The sequence below is a fragment of the Marmota marmota genome, unplaced genomic scaffold (genome assembly GCF_001458135.2).
Source record: "Marmota marmota marmota unplaced genomic scaffold, marMar, whole genome shotgun sequence".
NCBI lineage: Eukaryota > Metazoa > Chordata > Mammalia > Rodentia > Sciuridae > Marmota > Marmota marmota.
The window spans coordinates 5,250,508-5,274,741 of record NW_026000076.1 but is presented as its reverse complement, the minus strand read 5'-3'; the positions used below and the strand labels follow the sequence as shown (position 1 = coordinate 5,274,741).

The 24,234-nt window shown below is 33.9% G+C and overlaps 2 protein-coding genes across 2 annotated transcripts in view; both read right to left on the bottom strand.

Annotated features, from left to right (window-relative positions):
• Positions 1–21,084, bottom strand: part of LOC107155089 (rho GTPase-activating protein 29-like) — a 55,999-nt gene extending 34,915 nt beyond the window's left edge. Inside the window, 5 exon segments of the mRNA XM_048814422.1 lie at positions 238–334; positions 5,468–5,602; positions 20,871–20,960; positions 20,963–21,006; positions 21,008–21,084. Of these exon segments, the coding sequence (XP_048670379.1) occupies positions 238–334; positions 5,468–5,602; positions 20,871–20,960; positions 20,963–21,006; positions 21,008–21,069 (428 nt within the window). The 5' untranslated portion in view covers positions 21,070–21,084.
• Gclm (glutamate-cysteine ligase modifier subunit) overlaps positions 1–24,234 on the bottom strand; it is a 262,266-nt gene that overhangs the window by 223,050 nt on the left and 14,982 nt on the right. The gene's annotated exons all lie outside the window — the stretch shown is intronic.

Below are 24,234 nucleotides of genomic sequence, written 5' to 3'. Positions count from 1 at the left end.
TGATGAAAAACTCCTAGAAATCTATTCACATGAATCAGTCATTTGCAAATGGATGTTGCTTCTAAATAGCTATAAAGACACCTCCAAATACATTAAATAGAGCAACACAGGATGTGTCTTTTTCGGAGTTGTGATAATAAGTCACTACAGTTAATACTTCAGTTTCTATGGATTGTACATGCAATATACTGGAACACACTTAGGCTGAGTACCTTTAAATGACAGTCCTCTACTTACATATTCCTAAAGGTAAATGCCAATGTTTCAGTTGAAGAATACACTTCTCGGAATAGATCGTTTTTGTTGTCTTCATTAACTTCTGTGAAATTCACAGCTACAAGGAATGGTTGCTTACAATAAATGAGGGAGAAAATATTTGGAACTAGATTCACACAAAATCATTTAATCCTTTAAAATCTGACCATTATTTCATTAAAAGATTCAGAAATTGAAAGGGATAATATACAAAATCAATCAGATGTCCAGGTATTCACTCAGGAAATCATAAAAAAATCAGTTTGCATGAAAGTAGTTGGTTTCTAAACTCCCTAACTCTATGCTTTAAATATTTTTGACACATATAAAAAATGACTTAATGTGAAATCAATCTGTCTTAAAGTCAGAGTCCGTTACACCAGACCTCTTCATGAAGAGTGTTCTGTATTGAGCTGGGGTTGTGGCTCAGTGGTATAACACTTGCCTAGCATGTGTGAGGCTCTGGGTTTGATCCTCAGCATCACATAAAAAAAATAAAATAAAGGTATTGTGTCCACCTACAATTAAAAATATTTTAAAAAGAGTGTTTTGTGCTATTTTCTCTTGCTTACTGCTTTCTGGGGTTAAAGACACTGTGGCTCAATGAAATCAACAGGAAGCACATATTTACTATAAGCCACCAATAACTGAAATTTTATACACATTTAAATCTATATAAAACCTATAATACAACATATCACATTTTTTAAAAATTCTGTGCTTTAGAGAATTTAAATTCCTATTTTTTCATAGTTTTATTGCTCATGATAGGCTCTGGGTTCCTGAGATCTATGTTAATTGACATAGAGCTGTCATTTATTTATTTATTATTGATTAAAAAAATAATGACTGTGGAATGCATTACAATTCTTATTACACATATATAGCACAATTTTTCATATCTCCAATTCATGTCTTCATACATGTACTTTAGATAATGATGTCTATCACATTCCACCATCCTTGCTAATCCCCTGGCCCCTTTCTTTCCGTCCCACCCCTTTGCCCTCTCCAGAATTCATCTATTCCTCCCATGCTACCCCACTCCCTATCCCACTATGAGTCGGCCTCCTTATATCAGAGAAAACACTCAGCATTCGTTTTTTTGGGATTGGCTAACTTTACTTAGCATTATCTTCTCCAGTGCCATCCATTTACCTGCAAATGCCATGATTTTGTTCTCTTTTATTGCTGAGTAATATTCCATTGTGTATATATGCCACTTTTTTTTTTTAATCCACTCATCCACTGAAGGGCATCTAGGTTGGCTCCACAGTTTAGCTACTGTGAATTGTGCTGCTATAAACATTGATGTGGCTGTGTCCTTGTAGTATGCTGTTTTTAAGTCTTTTGGGTGTCTTTTGTTTATAAAGAAACATTTTGCCCTTTGTTAATGCAAATTATGAAACAAATGAGTTTTAACTTCTGTATGCACTCTTGATAAAAGCTCGAATACAATTTACTAAGACAAACTCTGAAGGTGGAATTGGATTTTCTCTTTTTAAGTTAATAAACCATGCTACTCAGACTGGTAATAAGGAGGAAATGGTTCTGTGTATCCTATTCTCTCTAGTATCCATACCAGTAAGGTGCAGGTAGACAAACCATGTGGAGAAGAAGCCATCCTCTGTTTTACCAATCGTTTTAAATCTTGGATGGAGAGTTTTAAAAACAAAGTCAGCTCCATCACCAAAGATTCAGATTTGAAGTCTCTAAATAAAATATAAAAAAGGTCTGGGGATCTGGCTCAGTGGTTAAACACCCCTGGATTCAATCCTTGGTACCAAAAAAAAAAATTTCTGGAGTAAGGCACAGACATTTTTTTCAAAAGCTCTCTCAGGTGATTCTAAATAGGCAAATAGAGTTGGAAAGCAAGGAGTCTTAAATTGGGATGAATTAACCTCAAGTCTATAAACTCCATGAAATTACAATCAGATTTTACATGTATAAACCTTTGTAGATTTGTGGGGGGTGAGGGGGGATCCACACATTTCATTATATTCTTCTAAATATCCCTAATACAAACAAAAAGGAGAACTTCACAATCAGTGCAAGCAATTTAAAAAATATTCTAAAAACTTCTGTTCGGGCCAAGAAACTGGTTATAATTAAGCCTGAAACAACTGGAAAAAAACCTGTATAAAATTTAAGAAACAACATTTTTCAAGACACTGGATTATCTGGCAATAAAGAACAGTAGTCCCTGACAAACAAGAAACACCATGGTAAGCTTACAACTGCCCCAATTTATTGCCTAATATTATACAATGTAGATTCTCAAGCAAAGGAAATTACAGGGGGTGGGGCAGGGGGGACACAGATGGACATGATTTTATAATTATGAAGGAGTCAGGTCATCAAGAAGACCTAACAATTCTATACATTTATGTATCCAATAAACAGAGTTTCAAAATGCATGAAGCAAAAACTGATAGAGCTGCAACAAGAAATAGACAAACTCATAGTGATAGCAGAGATTTCAATAGCCCTCCCTGCAACTGACAGAACACACAGATGGAAAATGAGTAAGGGTAGGAAGATCTGAATGATACTATCAACCACCTTGATAAGACAGACAATTATAGAGCACTCCAACTACTGACAGCAAACACATGTTCTTTTCAAATGAATGTTTACCAACACAGGCCATATTATGGGCCATAAAACATGTCTCACACTGAGTTTGAAAGTATTCATATCAGACAAAACACATTCTGTGACTACCTGGAATTAAATCAGGAATAAATAATAGAAGATCTCTGTGAAATTCCCAAATATCAGAAAATTAAATTCCGAAAAACCCATGTGTCAAAGAAGAAGAGAAATTAGATAGTATTTTGAACTAAATGAAAACAAAAACAAAACATCAAAATTTGTGAAAGAGGAGGTGGAGAATTATAAGGGGAGTAAACATTACCATGTCTATGATGATGTTTTCACAGAAATATGCATTTGTCAGAATTTAATGAGACCCACATGTAGAGGCTTGTATATGTGTAATATATCTCTGGAAAGATGCAAAAAAAAAAAAGCAGTAGTAGTTATTACTTATCTAGGGAAAGATATGGGTAGGCAAAGAGGCTGAAATTAAAAAAAAATGTTCACTGGTGAACACCCTCTCCTACAATTTGTATTTACTTGTGTGAATGAACTGCATAATGAAAGAATCAAGTTTGAAGAACAGAAAGAAAACATGAAACTTCTATAGTCTTGGAGGTATAATTATAATATAATGATTGCCTTTATAAATGAAGGGCAAAATACTGAACATGAAAAACCTAAATAAAACCTCCTTTTCATTTATATTACAATTAACAATCCCATGTAACGACAGTCATCATGGGAAATAATATTCAAAAGATTACTTGACCTCAATAATAGCGAACAAGGGCACTATTAAAATTGACCTAAATAAATGAAAATACTAAATACAGCATAAATTCCTGAGTTCTGAAAATGTCTTTATCTGCAAATTTGAAAAATGCATCTGATGGGTAAGAACTCCAAATAAGTCAATTGCTTAGGTCACTGCTGTTTTTTAAAATGTAATCAGGGGGTTAAGACTAAATGATCTAAATGACCTTCAAACTTTTACAGCTTTTTTTTATCCTACAGGAGTTTTTCTTAATATTTCTCTCTAAAATAAGCATAACAAAAATATATATTTACAGGTTTTTGCAAAGACTGAAATATGCAAAGCACTTAGATTGCTTGGCACAGGGTAGACATTAAAAAAATGGTTTTCACCTATACCTTGCCTTTCTGGGTTTTCAAAACTAAATTACCATTAAATCAAAGCATTAAATAAGCTCTTATCTCCATTTTGCAGATCACTGAATATTTTTCATTTACAATATCAATATATTTTTAGGGTGCTTCAACATTAGGAGTAGAGACAAAGAGGAAGGTCTTATTTAAAAACACGTAAGCCTACCCCAAAGAACAGTTTTTTAAAGTTTTCTAGTCTCACAATTCTTGCTGAAAGAGTAAATTTCACAAGTAATCTTCCCCTTTTAAGTTTCACCAACGCAAAAGTAAACCAGTAACAATCCCAACAACAGTCATCGTGGGAAATGATATTCAAAAGATTACTTGACCTCAAAGACATAAAAAAATCTCTAAGGCAACTGAGATCTCTCTCTCTCTCTCTCTAATTGACTCCTTCTGGAATGTGGACACCAACTACAAGGCACCTCTTCCCCAGGACATCCTGACTGCACACAGTAGCCACTGACAACAATTGAACTAGGTCGCTAATTCCAAGCATGGAAATTTTACTATCTATAGACACAAATTTTCCTGAGTCAAATGGCACTTGTAAACAATCCATTTAAAACAAATTTGGTTATTAGGCATATTTTTAAAAGCCACAAGAGAAGCTACCCACTTTCCCCACTTAAAATTGTCTACCACCCATACATCAATTCCCAAGTCCACACCTTCAACTCCAAACTTCTCCATAACCCCTAATATGTTCAACTTGTCTTGTTTTTGTTAATTGACATCCATCCCCTCTAGACAACAATCAACAACCTACCACTACCACATCCCAGTGTCTGCCTTAAATCAGACCTTCAATCCTTATCTTGCCCATTACTTCTAACAATCTCCTAACTGACCTAAATACTTCCTTCACTCTCAATTCTTATATGTTGCAGCCCAGAATAATTTTAACAATTTTGAGTGGTAAGTCATTTAACTGGAAAGTCTCAATTCTTGACTGTGTTAGCATACATATGCTATGAGTGTACACATACACAAACACACACACACACAATAAACTTTTCATACAATTTTCATTTTCAAATCTTATAAGCCTTGTTCTCCACTTGGTTCCTTTTACAAACTGGAATTGCTACAACTGAACATTTTTAAACACCACTTGTTCTAACATAACAAAGATACTTGTACACTAATTAACTACCTCAAAATATCATGAACTCATTCATAAAGTTCAAATTTTAAGTATCAGTTGTATAGTTCAAGTTAGTAGTTTTACAGTGTTCATTGTCAAGTAAAGTTTTCACTTTTAAGAGAAGGAAAGCTGTAGGTGTGACTTACTGGAGGTATCTAAATATCCAAGTATACATAACTCTTTATTGCTAAACCTCATACAAATGCCATCAGAGGAAATGGTTATACATTATGAAACAAAATGTCTCAATGGAGCCTTTTTGCCCACAGCTACCCACTTTTAATATATCATCCTTACCTTTCACTTTTCTAGTAAGCATTTCTGCAGCATTTTGAAGATCGACAGAATTGAGGTTCTGATGCTTACTCATTACAGACTTTAAAACATGGAGAAGCTCATCCAGACATATAAGAATTAATTGTTTAAAACAGTCTTAAAAAAGGAAAAAAAATTGTTTCCAAAGAAAAGTTCTGAAAAATCTAAGCTACAAAAGATCACATGAAACACATTTCAAGTGAAAGGCATTAGAAAGCATCCCACAATTGTTGCCTACTACACATTCACTTCTAATTCTACTATTGCAGTTATGTTGCCTTCAGAAAATTCTTAGTCATTTTAATTCATTAAGGGTTTCAAAGACTTTCACAATTATGGTCAATTTATCACTACCCTTTTCAGTTTTCTCAGTCTACATATGCTCTCCAGATATTCCCTCAAAAACTCATATAAGGTATTTCCTGTCTTACAGTTTTTACTATCATATATTTAATATATGTGATAACTACATTAAGAATCCTATAAAGTTTGATGTTTACATAACTAATGTTTTAAAAATACATGTTCAGTTTCTACATTAGAGTTAATTCTTTCCATTGAGGAATTATCAGTTATTGGGAACAGTAACTCTGAGGCTATATGTAAGGACCATCATTTGACCTGTATATTTAAAAAATTCAATATAAATTACATATGATCTAATGCATTGATATTTTTTTTTTTAAATATCATTCTTTTTTTTTAATATTTATTTTTTTTAGTTCTCGGCGGACACAACATCTTTGCTTGTATGTGGTGCTGAGGATCGAACCCGGGCCACACGCATGCCAGGCAAGCGCGCTACCGCTTGAGCCACATCCCCAGCCCCATGCATTGATATTTTAATGAAGTTTTGTGTTGTTTAGAAAAATTTAATTAGTTGCTAATGATGAAAAATTGGGTGACCATTTTAAATTTTCCAGATTTCTGCCTACTCTAAAAAAAAAAAAAACAAGATTGTATTATACCAGGCCTTCTACCTTCTTCAGCAGCTGGAGCAAAGCAGTGCTACCCTCTTAGATGTGCACATTTCCCAGGACCCACTAGTCTAATCCTAGCCTCCTGTGCTATACCACCCCTGCCAGAGGGATGCAGATAAGAGTTTTATAACCCCCCCAAAGTAAGTGACCATATAATTTTCCCAAACCAAAATACTTTAGTGAGTAAAAGGAGGATGCTCTTCATAATCATGCTAGCATAACAGGCATATTCTGGATTATCATCCCAGGCAAACCAGTATGTATTATCAACCTGCCTTTAGGACTCTGAAATAATAAATCTTCAGAAGTTTGAAAAGATAATCATCTTAAACATAGTATTATGCTATAAATCTCCTTTCCTTGACCTTACATAGCAACAGCATTTAATAATGGTTAATATTTACTAAATCTCAGTATGGGTAGACACTCTTAAAAATGCTTAAAAGATATATTTTCCCATTTAATGTTCATGATTTTATTAGCTGTAAACCCTGAAATTCTCCACTGTACAGATGAGAGAAATGAAGCTCATATACATTTACCAAGTTATTAAACTGTGGAGCCAGAATTTATAAAGTTAGCACACATAATTCCAGAATCCATGCTCTTAATGTTACTTATAATGCCTCCCTACTGAAATAGTTCAGCTTCAAAACCAAAAAAAAAAAAAATTAAATGTGGTATTATAAATTAAACGTATATTCTTGTTTTCAGAAATGTTGGAAGACAATTATTAAACAAATTATTCCATTTATTAACAGTACTATCAAGAGTGAAATAAATGTGTAGAACAAGAGGAGCAAGGGGTGGAGGTGCCAGGAAGGCAAGATAAAGAGCTGGGTATATCAGGGCAAAGAGTATTCAGAGGGAAGCAACAGAGTGGTCCATAGAGTGCTAGAAGCAAGAGAGAAAACAGTGCCTTCCAGGAAAAAATCTGATTCATTCATCTATCAAATTTTATTGACGGGGAAAATAAAAAAAACAGGAGATCAAATACTAGCCTAATTAACTCTGGAACTAAGTATATTAAATGAGTAAGACTAATGGCAAAGGAAATACTGTACTACAACTGAAAAAGTTTTTTCAATGGGAAATTGGATTTACAACTGACATCATTATAAATGTACGCTGGACATAAACGTGAATAAATGGATAACATGGTAGAAGCCAGACATCTCACTGTTACAGAGTGGAATTTAGAAATAAAGAGGGAGAGGAGAATATAATAATCCAGGTAGTGATGAATTAAAGTTGGAACCTTCAGGAAGAACTGATGTTTGGCTTGCTATAAATGGTTACATATAGAAATATTTATGGATATGTGTGTATGAACATGTGGATCAGCACAGACATATGTATTTCTTTGCTGTCAGCTAAGAGGGTCTAAACAAATTACACCCCAGTAGCAATAAGCATACCTAGCACACAGATCTTGGTTCCTGAACCATTTGCCAATAAAAGACATCAGAACTCCTTTGAGAAATGACTAATTCTAGGACAGGGGCAGGAAATATACAAGCTGAATCAAAAGCATCATGTAGTTCCAGAAGGTAAGGAAGAGGGAGAGAAGGAGGAGGAGAGGGCAGGGAAAAGTATTATAGAACAAAATCTATCAAATTTGCTATGTCCGTGTATGAAAATACCACAGTGAATCCTGATTTTATACACACACACACACACACACACACACACACATAATTAAAATGTACTAATTGAAATAATAAAAAGATTAGTAGAGTCAGCAGATCAGGGGGAGAAGGGGAAGGAAAAGGAGGATACTGAAAAGGTTCCCTCTGTCCAAAGCTGGAACATTGGAGTGATAAATAGTATCGATGTTGTACCTAAAGTATAAAATAAATATCCATATGTTCATATTGGTATAAATGACTGAATAAATTAATAAATGGAGAAAACAAACCTTTTGTGTAAAAGAATACTAACTATGTAGTTAACTTTGCCCTCATAGAGGTATGATAGTGATTTCTTCCAAAAAAGTAACATATGCATAGGAGGATAAAAGCAGTAATTTTACTCTGTAGAAGTTGACAAACACCACATAAGACAGTTGCTCAAGGTCAACAACAACAATATTAAGTCATGTTGGTAGCAAGTACCCTTGAGATAATGTGATGAAAAAAAAAACAACACTTTAAATCTGTAATCTCTCCCCCAATGTTTCACAACCTCAGTCTAATCATGAGAACATCAGAAATTCTAACCAAAGGCATGCTACACAATATCTAGGCAGTACTCCTTGAAACTTTTCTCACCAAAAATGAGAAATTTAAGAGACAGGGAGAACTTAAGGAGACATGACCATTAAATGTATTATAACAGGATCCTGGAAGACAAAAGGACTTTTGGGGGGTGGGGAGGACATTTGGGGAAATCTAGAAAATTTGAATAAACTATGAACTTTGTTCAATAAAAAGGTAGCATTATTGTTGGTTACTGTCAAAATTGGTTCATTAATTCTTATAAAGATAAGGCAAACTGGACATAGGATTATATGAGAACTCCATATACTGTCTCAATTTTTCTGTGTATCTAAAACTGTTCTAAAAAACAAAGTCTGTTTTAAAAATAAAATACAAGCCAGTCAAACATTTTAGGAATTTTATGTACAGCTGGCATTTCCCCACAAACCTAATTTTAAAAAATCATTTATAATTTTTAATCCTTAGGAGAAATATGAATATCCAGCTTAATGAGCTCTATTAATTAAATAAACAATGGTTTGGTAATTGTGGGTGTTAAGTTTACTTAGTTAAGCCAATATAGCACAGTGGTTAAAAAGGAGAGCCTTTGGAACCAGACTCCCTGACTTCAAATTCTACCTCCATGGCTGAGAAACTTGGGCAAGTTACTTAATCTCTCTGTGCCTACTTTCCTCACCTATAAAGAGAAGACAAAGAGGGTCACTTCATAGAGTTGTTAGATTAAATGAATTAAAATACATAAAGCACTTAGAACAGTTGCTGGAACATAGTAAGCCCTCTATCAACATTTGCAGTTCCTGTTATCTTAAGCAACAGAAGATATAGGTTATAAAGGTTGGCTTTGAAATAGAATCCAGTAGCACTGAAATAAAACAAACTTCTGGGAAAATAGTACAACTTGATAGTTTTAAGGAAAAACTGTAAAATCATAGTTTTGTACAACCTAGTCCCTTCTTTATATTATAAAACTAGTCTATGCTAATATTTCTGGCTACTTACCAAAACCAAGGTTGAGTGATGATCATCACAGAGAATTGTACTGGATTCTTTTTGAAACCTAATCTATGGTAGTGCAATAGTATAGATACTAAATATTCCCCAAAGGCCCACACTGGTTCTCAGCATGGCACTACTGGAAGGTGGTGGAATCTTTAGAAGGAAAGGCCTGCATCACGGGGGATAGATACATCCTTAAGACTGTGGGATCACAGTCCATCCCCTTTCTCCTCTCCTCTCTTCTTTTGTTCTGTAGCTCAACTTGTTCTACCATGCACTCCCACAACCATGTGCTGCCTCTCCACAGGCCCCAAACCATGGGGGTGTTAAATGATAATGGACTGTGAACAAAAATAAACTTTTCTTTATAAATTATCTTCTGTACTTTGTTATAATGACCTAAAGCTGATTAATAGTCTTCAAAGAGAAAACAGTTAGTCATTTCTAATATTCCCAATAAAATCAACAGATATTAATATACTTGAGAAATACTCAAGAATATGTTTTTTCAAATTTTGAAATCTCAGGACAAAAGAGCTTGATTTTTAAATGATTGTTAACCACCACCACTAATATTAAAAATTAGAATAGGATATTAAGGAAGAACTACAAAACACTAATGACCTAAATGTCTAAATAAACCAGGGTCATAAATTCTGGCCTTCTCAGAGTCAAGGAACTCAAATATATAGACACCAATATATTTTAAAATTATTAAACACCCTTAAATTGTCTCAGTTTTAATCTCTAATATAGTAGGTAATATGTAATAGATACAAAATACACAAACGAAAACTCTTTGGGATCCTCAGTAATTTTTTTAACAGTTGTCATGAGAATGTCTGATAAAAGTTTTCTTAAAAATTACTGCAAAACACTTCAATAACTGTCCGCAAAAAATACCAAATTCCCTTTTTCCTACAAGAAGTGTTTATAAAAAGATATTGAAGTTGTTCCAAAACAACTTACTAATAAACAGTAACTGAGTTATTTAGAAACCTGTTTCTGAAAGACTAACAAATTGCATTATAAAATAAAAAATCCCAAATTCCTATGATTAAACATATTTCTGAAGCCTATATAAATCAATGGTAATGAATATATCAATTAAATAAAATGTTAATCACAGATTCATAAACTTTTCTATATATTTGGGCAGAAGGGTTGACTACTAGGGTGTCAGTATACAATATACCCTGATAATACTTCACCTGGGACTTCATAAATTAGCAAGCCCTTAGCCATTTGTGCCATAAAACGTTAAAAAACAAAAGGTTCTGTTTTTACCAAATGTTCTTTTCCCCACAGAATAAAGCTACCTCAAATTATCTTTAAAGAAGCAAGGAGTCTCTAACTAAAAATATCTTTTTAAAAAAAAAAGTTTAAGCACCTCGTTCATCAACACTAAATATCTCCTGCCCTGTCACCACAAAACAAAACAAAATAGTCACACAATGAGTAAAGCAAGAGCAGTAACTGTTCTTTCCCAATAATGAATAAAATGGCTGCTTAGTGTTAGAAGACAAAAGACTTTAAGAAATCTTGATTCCAATCCTTGATCTACCACTGCCTTGAAATGATCATATATAAAACTCTTGGGTTCTCTGATCTCAGATTCATAAACAGTAAGAGAGAACTGATAAGAATATCTGTTTTACCTTATAACGTTGTTGTGAATATGAAATAAATTAATAGAAATGAAATTGCTTATATTATTAATATATAAATAATGATTATTACTAGTAAATCTGAAAGCCATTCAAACTAAGTATCCTTGAAAACAAATGTGCCTCAGGTACACTCAGTAACAAACAAATAGGTAAACCTCAATGTTTTAGTTAATGAAAAAGAGACATTCAAGTTCCAATTTCATTTTATATGTGAAATCTTAATAAATTACTTGGAAATAAAATTGTCATTAAGCATATATTTTATAAAAATACTTCTATGCCTGTCAGTTTTTAAAGTCATAGTTGCCACATTGCAAGTGTAATAAAGTTTAATTAATACTACACAAAGGTATAAGGATGGTCTTAGGCCTGAGCCTAAGCAATTTCATTTTAAAACTCCAGTTTGAAACCTTCAGTCGCACCAGGCACACCTATGGAGCCCTCCAGTATGGCCCTCAGGTACAAACAAGTCACTTCTCCCTACCCTGACAAACTCTGAGTGAAGTCTCTGGCATGCTGCCCGCACTCTGGTAAGAGTGAGAAGCAACAAAATCAGTGTGGGGACCACCAGACTAGATGCTTTAACCCCAGGGTAAATGATGGCACTGAGAGACCCAGTGGCAGCTGATAGGGATTGAAAGGGGTGGTCAGAAGCCCCAAAATTTAGTATAAATTTTGCCCCCTCAGTGCCAGCCGACACTGACGCCCTAATGCTGGAGAGCCTGATGAGAACCTGGACTGACATCCCAACTCTTCTCATTTGCCTGATCCTCTGCTTTCAAACTCTACAGCAGCCTCTGGACTCTGGTGAGAAAAGGACTTCTCCCTATGACCGCCTCCTCAGCTGGCTGTCAGCTCCACCCCAGGAGAAGCCTGCCTTGATTCCTGATCTGGTCACCACAGTCTGAGTGAATGTGCATCTGCGACTTAAAGCATACGGCTTGAGACTTTTGATCTGACACTTGAGCTTAGCATGCAGAGGGAATGTCTGTCATGAGCCTGTCATGATTAAGTGTGTTTTCAGTGCTTAGAATTAATCTAGAATTTTTTGCTGCAAATTGATTGTCTATTGAAATGCCCAGCATTAAGGATTGTAATTTTATTAATTAAGAACCTATAGAATGAAATTGTATTGAGTGATTTGAGTGAATAAAGCACTGAAAAGGGCAAAAGAGCATGGTCATTCTTTATTTCTCCCCCTTAATTGCATAAGCTGCACATTTTGCCCATCACGACAAAAGGTATTATAGATGTGAATATAATGAAATTCAACCAAAGTCTTAACATCAATCATCTAGAACAGTAAAAATATTCCAATGTTTATCTACTACCCCTGTAATATGGTAACCGTTTAATTACTGCTTTGCCTATTTGTGTCATTTATTTTCTGCTTCATTCAGCATATCAAGTGAAAACAGATCAGCCAACTCTATTTGTCTGGTTCTCATGCATTAATACAATACCACATTGTTTATATTGCAAACATTTCATGGAAATATTTAAGTAAACAAAATGAAAAAAATTGTGTTTTCCTTTATTAAAAAATACTGACAATAATTTTAAAATCAGTCTTGTTAATTCAGCTTAATCTAACTAGGGAGAGCAATGAAAAGAATAAGGAGGGGGAAAAGCATCAGAACTTACTGCTAGGAAGCGCCTATTTTTTCCTGTAATAATTTTTGAATTTATAGGAAATGAAACCTGAAGCACAGCAGCTTTATCTAGTTACCTGGGGACTGTAAATACAGTTTTCTGGGGAAAAAAATTTACCTAACTTACCCTGGAGTGGGGCAGAGTTAGTTAATCTACAAGACAAGTAATTGAAAGTGCAAATTTTAGCAGAATCTCTCATAACAGAACATTTAATGGCATTAAGCTTTTCATTTCATTCCTACTGTTAAATTAAAAATTGCTTTAGAAAGTTCCAACTATAGTTCTGTAAAATCTAGGATCTAGAATTCATCAGAAGTTATCACTTATAAAATAAGTTATGGTTTTACAAAATAAGCCTTTAAAGTTAGAAAGCACTTTTAAAAACCCATGAACTTAATTAGTTTATCTGAAATGGATGAGATTTTTATCTCCCTTTCTTACCTATTTAAAAGGCAAACCCAAAACAAACAACAAAACAGAAAAATAAGGCACCATAATTACAGTGGTCAATTTTCACTAAAATTCATTTTAAAATAGCATTACATAATCAAAATGAAAACCATTAAGAAGTATGAGACTGGTGTTCTCCTTCCTACATTTTATAATGGCACTTATTAATACTTCCAAGCACTGAGGTATTTTCCACTATTCCTTCAAGCCTAATTAAAATGACGTGCACCTTTAAAATTCAGAGATTTTTTTTGAACTCCCTTGAATGACACTCCACCTGGAAATGGTAAGGTATGTCCCAAAGGTATACTTCTAAACTACTGAAAACCTAGAAGAATGTTTATAAATCTGTTATTTGAAATTCAGAACACATTATTCCTCAGGGAGCAACCATAAACCTGAACTAGTACTTGCACAGCACAAATAATTAAATATATACTTACATCAGGTGTTAAATGCTACTGTTGAGGCTAGACTTAGATAAGTAACTTTGTGATTGGTTTATGGTCATATTTTCATTTACCCAAATGAGTTATAGAAATGATCATTCTGGACCTAAAAATCTAAAATGAAAAACTTTTTGAGTACCATGGCAGTAGAAAATAATTAAACACAAAGTATATATGCCTAAGTGAATACCTTCAGTACTTTAATATAAGACATAGATTTACCCCTGTAATTATTCATAATGTACCTAATGACACTGGATAGAGATATGAAACTTCAAATTCTGTATCTGCTACATGTATAAGACTACAGAGCAATCTCACCTTGCACATAAGTAGTGGAAAGAGAATTACCAAAATATTTATCCTATTATCAAAGTAAGAATAGAGTAATTTCATAGTTTTTAGATATCTCACAGATAGCTATCATGTACTACTGAGCATGTAAAAGGTGGCTACTGCAACTGAGGAGTTAAGTTTTTACTTTAATTAAATTTAAACAGTCATGTATATCCAATGGCTACATATCAGCGTAAATTTAGATAATCCCCATGGAGTACAGAATTAGCTAGTGAAATAATGAAAACAGAGCAGTGCTTTTATAGAGTGCCTGCCATGTAAAGCAGGTGCAATAACCTGGATAGAATATACCATTCTGTATTAATAATCTCTGGGGCTCCAAATAAGTTCATTATTTATCAGCAATAAGAAGTTGACAAAAATCCTCTAATCTTAGTTATACATACACATCACTCGTGAAATGTGGCTAAAAATACTTGCCTTTATGGGAATTGAATAAATTTCTTTGCATAGCAAAGTATTCTATAAAATAAAAAGTACCATGTACAAATATAAAACTTGAGTATCCCTTATCTAAAATGTTTGGAACCAGAAATATTTTAGATTTTGGAATATTTGCATAGACTTTACCAATTCAGCATGAAACCAGTCTGAAAATCCAGAATGCTCTAAAATCGGAAACTTTTTTCCTACTGCCATGGTACTAAAAAAAAAAAGTTTTTTACTTTAGATTTTTGGGTCAGGAATGATCATTTCTATAACTCATTTGAGTAAATGAAAATATGACCATAAACCAATCACAAAGCTACTTATCTAAGTCTAGCCTCAACAGTAGCATTTAACACCTGAAGCAACAGTCAAGTGACTTTTTGTATTACTGCCTCATTACAATTAAAGTATACATTTAAAAGGGTATTCTGATTAGACCAAAAGGTGACTTGTCTATCCACATTGTTTATTCTTTTTTTTTTTTTCGAGAGAGAGAGAGAGAGAGAATTTTTTAATATTTATTTTTTAGTTTTTGGCGGACACAACATCTTTGTTTGTATGTGGTGCTGAAGATCGAACCCGGGCCGCATGCATGCCAGGCAAGCGCGCTACCGCTTGAGCCACATCCCTAGCCCCCACATTGTTTATTCTTAAAGGCTAACTTTTCAGTTTTTTTTTTTTTAGTTGTAGATAGACACAATACCTTTATTTATCTTTATGGGTCACTGAGGATGGAACCCAGTGCATCACAAGTGCAAGGTGAGTGCTCTACCAATGGGCCATGACCCCAACCCCACTTTTCAGTTTTTTAAGAGCTAACAGACGTGAATTAAAAGGTAATAAATAATGCCCAAAATTTTGAAGGCAAAAGACAAAGTATTGGCCAAATCTTTGACAAGGTTCCTTCACACCAAAAGGGAACAGCGAGGGTCTTAGTGGTAAAGCTCTTGCCTAGCATGCGTTAGGCACTGGGTTCCATCCTCCACACCACATAAAAATGAATACATAAAATAAAGGTAATGTGTCCATCTACAACTAAAAAAGATTTTAAAAAATAATAAAAAGAGAGAGACGGAGAGAACAGTGAAACAGCTCTTTGCTGTCTGGCCACGGTTTATTGCTGTGATGGTTGAATACAGAAGTCCAGGAATAGTTCTCAATCCACATGGTTCATGTCTATAGAAATGTATGTAATAATACTACCTCAAAGAGTTACAGCATTGTAAACATTTTAACTGTTTGCCTGAAGATTATATCTAATGTGATCCTTATAATAACTCTGTTAAGTAAATAAGAAACAGTCTGATACTCCAAGAAGCTGAAAATCACACTCAAACTTAAACACAAGCATATTATTATATAGCATTCTCTTCATCTTTCATAATGGGGTTCATTTATATGTTTATATATACTTCCTTACTTAAGGAAAACAAAACAAAAAGGTTCCTGCCACTCAAATTAACTAAATACTAATTTTCAGATTTGGATAACAACCTTCCAAAGACAGGTAAAACAAATTCTTATTAAATTCAAAATTCATACTGATGAAGGATACATGTATCTTTTAAAACATGATTGAAAAACCAAGCATTAAAATCAACCTCATTAGTATGAGAGTGAGTTTTCAAAACAATTGTTTTTCTGGGTTTTTAAAAATTAATTTACAGGGGCTGGGATTGTGGCTCAGGGGCAGAGCGCTCGCCTAGCACGGGTGGGACCAGGGTTCAATCCTCAGCACCACATGAAAATAAAGGCACTGTGTTGTGTCCATCTATATCTAAAAAAATAAATATTAAGAAAAAAATTAATTTATAAGCTTTTCAATTATTAGTGACGCATCTGTTATTTAAGTTAAAGTACCAGCATGCTTATTAATAAAAGGATAATGTCCACACAAATTTTTAAACTTAAATTTCAGTAAATAAATTTATTTCCCTTTCTGTCCTTTAATCTGAAAGGGAGTCTCCTTCTGTATCTTATTATCATTTTTCTCTTTTCTCACTGAGAATTGGCTTCCAATCCTCTTCTTTCCTATTCTCTGAATTATCTACTCACAAATTAAAACTCATAATTTTTTTTTTTGCCAATAAGGAGTGGTTCAACTTGTTTTAAATTACCACCATTTAAAATCTGGTAAACAAGGAGTATCTATGTAAAATGAAGATTTTAAAGGGTATAAAACTCCTAAGGAAAATAAACAACAGAAATCCTACCTAAAAATCTTATTGATATTATTGAAAATGTATTTCCATTGATATATTAAATAACATCATGTTTTGCCCTAAATTCAGGTAAATGATTTGTCAGTGAATACATCATTTTAAATTTCACCTTAAAAATTAAAAAAGTAATGAACAAAATTTACAAACTTAAAAATAAATTTTAAATAATTAAGCCAGTTAAGAACAAATCTTTATTACAAAACTATGCTCCTTTAAATAAAGGACAGATGTATCATTTCACTATGGATTTTGTTACCAGTATAATATTTAATATATTTAGAATATTTTCCATAACAAGTTACCGTTCCACAATTTAATCATCCATTTTAGACTTCAAAATCAACCTACTGAAACTTCTTTCTAATAATATTTACATACTCTGGAGCCAGGTGCAGTGACATGCCTGTAATCCCCAAGGAGCCCAGGTAAGAGGATCTCAAGTTCAAACCTAACCTTAGCAACGGAGCGAGACCCTAGGCAACTTAGTGAGATCCTATCTCAAAATAAATTAAAAAAAAAAAAAGGAGTGGAGGGCACTGGGAATGTGGCTCAGTGATTAAGTGCTCCCAGATTCAATCTCTGGTACCCCCTATCAGTGACAAACCGTCAGAAAGGGAAATGAGGAAAACTACCCCCATTCCCAATAGCCCCCAAAAATCAAAAACAAAAACAAAAACACCTTGGGAATCAATTTAACTAAAGAGGTGAAAGATCTATATAATGAAAATTATAAAACCCTAAAGAAAGAAATCAAAGACTTTAGAATATGGAAAGATCTACCTTGCTCTTGGATACACAGAATTAATATTATCAAAATGACCATACTTCCAAAAGCACTATACAGATTTAATGCAATTCCGATCAAAATTCCACTGACATTCATCATAGAATTAGAAAAAGCAATCATGAAATTCATCTGGAAAAATAAGAGACCCAGAATAGCTAAAGCAATCCTTACCAGGAAGAGTGAAGTGGGTAGCATCATTATACCAGAAATTAAACTATACTACAGAGCTATAGTAAAAAAAAAAAAAACAGCATGGATTAGCAGCAAAACAGACATGTAGATCAATGGTACAGAATAGAGGTCACAGAGACTAACCCACAAAATTACAATTATCTTACATTAGACAAAAGTGCTAAGAACATGCATTGGAGAAAAGATAGCCTCTTTAACAAATGGTGCTGGGAAAACTGGAAATCCATATACAACAAAATTTTCACCATGAACAAAACTCAACTCAAAATGGATCAAGGACTTAGGAATACAACCAGAGACCCTGCTTCTAACAGAAGAAACAGTAGGCCCTAATCTCCATCATGTGGGATTAGACCCCAACTTCCTTAATAAGACTCCTATAGCACAAGAATTAAAAATCAAGAATCAATAAATGGGATGAATTCAAACTAAAAAGTTTCTTCTCAGCAAAAGAAACAATCTGTGAAGTGAATAGAGAGCCTACATCTTGGGAGCAAATCTTTACCTCTCACACATCAGATACAGAACTAATTACTAGGGTATACAAAGAACTCAAAAAGCTAAACACCAAAAAATAAACAAACAAATAAATAAATAACCCAATCAATAAATGGGCCAAGGACCTGAAGAGACACTTCTCAGAAGATGATTTTACAATCAATCAACAAATACATGAAAAAAATGTTCATCATCACTAGGAATTAGAGAAATGCAAATCAAAACCACTCTTAAGATTTCATCTTACTCCTGTCAAAATGGCAGCTATTATGCATACAAACAACAATAAGTGTTGGCAAGGATGTGGGGAAAAAGGTACTCTTATACACTGCTGGTGGGACTGCAAACTGGTGCAGCCAATATGGAAAGCAGTATGGAGATTTCTTGGAAAACTGGGAATGGAACCATTTGACCCAGCTGTCCCTCTCCTTGTTCTATACCCAAAGGACTTAAAAACAGCATACTACAGGAACACAGCCAATCAATGTTTATAGCAGCACAATTCACAATAGCTAAACTGTGGAACCAACCTAGATGCCCTTCAGTAGATGAATGGATAAAAAAAATGTGGCATATATACGCAATGGAATATTACTCAGCAATAAAATAGAATAATATCATGGCATTTGCAGGATATGGATAGAGTTAGAGAATATAATGCTAAGTGAAGTTAGCCAATCCCAAAATCCAAATGCCGAAGGTTTTCTTTAATATAAGGAGGCTGATTCATAGTGGGATAGGGAGAGAGAGCATGGGAGGAATAGATGAACTCTAGATAGGGCAGAGGGGTTGGAGGGGAAGGGAGGGGGCATGGGGTAATTAATGATGGTGGAATGTGATGATCATTATTATCCGAAGTACAGGTATGAATTACGAATTGGTGTGAATATACTATGTATACAACCAAAGATATGAAAAATTATGCTCTATATATGTAATAAGAATTGTAATACATTCTGCTGTCATATTAAAAAAAATANTATATATATATATATATATATATATAAACATAGACTTGTGACTGCTGCTTTAAGGAAAATTCAAACACTAAAATTTGAGGCTTTGGGACTAGGGAGGTTGTTCAGTGGTAGAGTACTTGCCTTGCATGCATGAGGCCCTGGGTTCGAGCCTCAATGCCCAGAAAAAAATAATCATTTTTTTTCTCTTTTGGAGGCTTCAATTCTAGTTCAGTTATTTTGGGAATTTCAACTTGAACATTATAATTTGGTTAGAAATATACTCTTAAATTTAGTGTAAGCATGAGATGTATTTTTAGATTCTGGTTTTCAAAATGCACATCAGAAAACAACCATTAAAAAATTATATATATATATATATATATATCTCATATATACATATACCATTCCCTGGAAAGAGGGGCAGTTTATTTCCTGTCCTCTTGAATATGCACAAAATGTGTACCTAGTTTTAACCAAAGGAATACAGCAGAAATCTCTCTCTCTCTCTCTCTCTCTCTCACACACACACACACACACACACACACACACACACAGATTTGTTGAAATCTCACAAATTTCTATGAAGGCCGAGGAAGGGCCTTATTGTATAAATGCAATGAAAGTGAAATATAAACATTATGAACATGAAAATGAACTGCTCCTCATCACAAAAGAACAGGAGCTGTCTCTTAACTATTAATTATCATTGACATCAAATTTGGATAGTAAAGAAACACTGAAAATTAAAAGACTTAGATACTAAGGTGAAGTCAGGGATATATAATTCTTTACTTCAAGATAAACAAATCCCATTATCTATTTCTGACTAGACAAATTCTGTGATTGTCCCTTAATGTAAGAAAAAGTTACCAATCAGCAAAACAGAATTAAGTCTGAATATTGGGGGAAAAATTCATTCAAATACAGTCATTTTAAATTTGGCAACAATATAGAAAACTGAATTAAGGACAAAGCATCAACAATCTACATTGTAAACATCAGTTTTCTTATTAAAGACCAATCAATGTGCTGTACTGCCTATAACAAGAAGGTTTAGATTCCAATGGTCTTAAATTGCAATGGACAAACTGATTGGAGCCAAAGACTTATTTTTCTTTTTTGGTACTCTTGTTTCTCCACCCTTACCAAAATTTTTATTTTGTGCTGCACTATTATCTATTTTTTAATTTTTCTCTTGCTCTTATTCATATTTTCCCCCATTGTTCTTTTTGGTGTATTATAGTTGGACAAAATGATGGGATTTGTAGTAACATATTCATACATGCACACAATATAACAATACAGTTTGGCCAATATCATTCTGCAACTGCCCAATTATTTGGCTACAAAATGGTTTACATTGTAATCATCAAACATTTAGGGAGGAAATTAGTCATAAAATAACTAAAGCAGAATAATACCCTGTTTCTACCATTGTGTACACACTTATCTGTAGGGACGGTAGCATTTAAAATTTTACAACCTATCCAGTAAAAATGCGAAAAACGTAAATAGTGGACAAACCTGAAAGTATAGCTTCTTTGAAATACCGCAGCACATGGGTGAACTTGCTGATATCATTCACCACCTCCTTGATGTGGTCCTGATCAAAGTGGAGCTGGAACTTATGGACTGGAGCCCCACTTCAGAAGTTGTTACTTGAGAGTTGGCCTGATGTCCAAACATGTTTTTTCTTGGCCTTTTTCTTTTTCTGAGCAATCATACCCTCACTTGATAATCAGAAAAACTGAAATCCTTAAGGGGGCAAGAAATAAACACAAAAAAGAGAAACACAAATACTACATAAGCCAGGGAAACATATTAGGTCTTCACAAATTGCCCACGCTCCACCTTAGTATTCTATTTTTAATTTGTAAAAACAAATGAATAGAACACTGTACTATGAAAAATAGCTTCCATTTACTAAGTCCATAATCCTGACAATGCCCAATATGCAAACTATCATTCTTTTCACTTCACAAGTGAGAAATCTGAGATTTAGAGGTTAAAAAAATATGTCTAGACTCTCAACTGATAAATGATGAAATTTGAGTTAAATCTAGATCTTCCCTAACTTCCTCAATTCCTAAGGTACAGAATATTTTTTAACTGTAAAAGTTGTTCAGAAACATCACTTAGTAGGTCACATTTTCCCTCTATTACATCACCTTCAAGAATAAAGATGAAATATGGACTCTGAAAAAAGAGATGTGTTTTAAAATCTTCCTCTATCATTTACTATATGCCCTTAGAAGCTGTTAATCATGTCTTCACTTTAGTATGCTTATTTATAAAATCAGAAAAACATCCTGACAACACCTACCTCAGAAGCTTATTTTACAGAATTAAATAAGACAGTAGTATGTAAGTATCCATTGAGCACATAAAAGTAGTTTAATTACAGTTATTTTTTCTAGTGATATATATATATATATACATGTACACATACACGCTGACATTCTGGGTTATTAAGTTTCATGAAGAACATTTTTTTGTTGAAAAATAGTTCTAAGGATGTCCCCTAATCTGATGTATCCTGACTGTACAAATAAATGTCATGTTATCAGAGAAATATTTCTGGTAATTTAACGATGGAATAGTGAAAAGGCAATGTTTAGAATTACAAAAAAAAAAAAAAAGATTTGAATCCGGGCTCTAGTGTTTTCCAGATGTGTGACTTACACAATTCATACTCAGGTTTGTGAGAAGATTAAAAGGCATCACAAAATTTAGAAATTTTTGTGTTAAAACACCTAATCCTAGCCCACTGGGACTCAAGAGAATCTTGAGGAATTTGTTCTTCATCCTTATTTTAACTTTCCAGAATAAAATCCCCAACTATTTTAAATTTCTTGAAATTAAAAAGGAAACAACTTGAGGAATTAGCCCAAGCATGATCATTAAAAGAGTTTTAAAATATTTTGTCTTAAATATTTGTATACTTTCAAAATGTAAAATGACTAAGGACTCCTATGAATTCACAGTACAAAGTTTTATGTAATGTTTTCATCATTTGTTAAAATACATTACTGTACCATGTACTATTACACCATGCCCAATTCCACAGATTTGGTTTCTCCCTGGGATTACAGTTCTCTAGTCTATCCCATTCTATTTCTGCCTCTCCCACACTAGTGAATTGTCATTTCTTGCCTGAGCTACAGCATTAATTTCCTAATGATCGTTCCACAACCATTCTCGTCCCATTATAAATGTAGCCAGTAGACTTTTCAAACATAAATCTCATGGTGCCATTTCTCTGCTCAAACCTTCCAAAGGACAAGTGAAAAAATGTCGTACTCTGTGAGGCTCAAAGTGAGACGTGGTGGCTCTTGCCTGGTCCTGCAATGTTATCTGAAGTCACACTCCTGGCTCTCAACACTCCTGCCATAAACATCTCCTTTTCCTTCTAACAGTATTTGTGTACTTTCACCCACAGTATGAAACATCATGACCAGTATAGATACATTAGTATGTAATGTTGGTGTGTGGTATGTGTCAGATCTATTTGTCTTTCATAAAACAGATTCTAGCTAAGGATCTATGAGATATACTCAGATTTTTTTTCATTCTATTCCATTTTATTTTTATAAATGCTGGTTGCAACTCACTAAATTGTCTTTATACATGTAACAGGGGTCATGACATTATAGCTTAAAAAATACCTACTGTTCACATCAGGGTCCAGTCTACATGCAGATCCATTTGCCTGCAATATTCCTTCTTCTCCTTCACTCACTCACTCTGATCTTACCCAAAGATCACTTCCTCAGAGAAACTCTCCTGCACTACTCCCATGGCCCCATAATCACCATCACCCAACTAGAACAGAACCCCTAGAGATGATCTAGAGCATCCTACACTGTTCATCACTGCATTTACCACAGTCCAAATAGATAATTCAGATCTTACCATTTAGACTAGAATCTTAAGGAAATTAAGACCTTGTCTTGGTTGTTAATCCTTTTTCTCTGTTCACAGCACAGTGCTTTATAAGAGAAAGGATGAACTACTCAAACTATTTACAGAATGAAAAATGCATTTGCAGAAACAATGGACATAAATTAAAAACTTACAACTGACTGTTACAGACACCAAAATAACCCTAGGTTTTTGTAATGCTTTTCAGAGAAATTTTTTTTTAAAAATCCATCTCTAAAATGTTATCTTTCAAAAAAACTACATGAAGATAAGCAAAGGCAAAATTACATAAAAGTGAACTAAAAGTTGTATTTCTATTATGTTCCTTCTGATTATAAGAGAGACCCAATACTTTTTTTTTAAAAAAAGAGAGTGAGAGAGAGAGAGAGAGAGAGAATTTAATATTTATTTATTTTTTTTTTAGTTTTCGGCGGACACAACATCTTTGTTTGTATGTAGTGCTGAGGATCAAACCCGGGCCGCACGCATGCCAGGCGAGCGCGCTACCACTTGAGCCACATCCCCAGCCCAACCCAATACTTTTTAAGAGCTTTTTAAAAATTTTTATTATTAGTTGTTCAAAACATTACATAGCTCTTGACATATCATGTTTCATACATTTGATTCAAGTGGGTTATGAACTCCCATTTTTACCCCATATACAGATTGCAGAATCACATCAGTTACACATCCATGTTTTTACATACTGCCATACTCTGTTGTATTCTGCTACCTTTCCTATCCTCTACTATCTCCCCTCCCCTCTCCTCCCCTCCCCTCCCATCTTCTCTCTCTACCCCATCTACTATAATTCATTTCTCTCCCTTGTTTTTTTTCCTTTCCCCTCACTTCCTCTTATATGTAATTTTGTATAACAATGAGGGTCTCCTTCCATTTCCATGCAATTTCCCTTCTCTCTCCCTTTCCCTCCCACCTCTCGTCCCTGTTTAATGTTAATCTTCTTCTC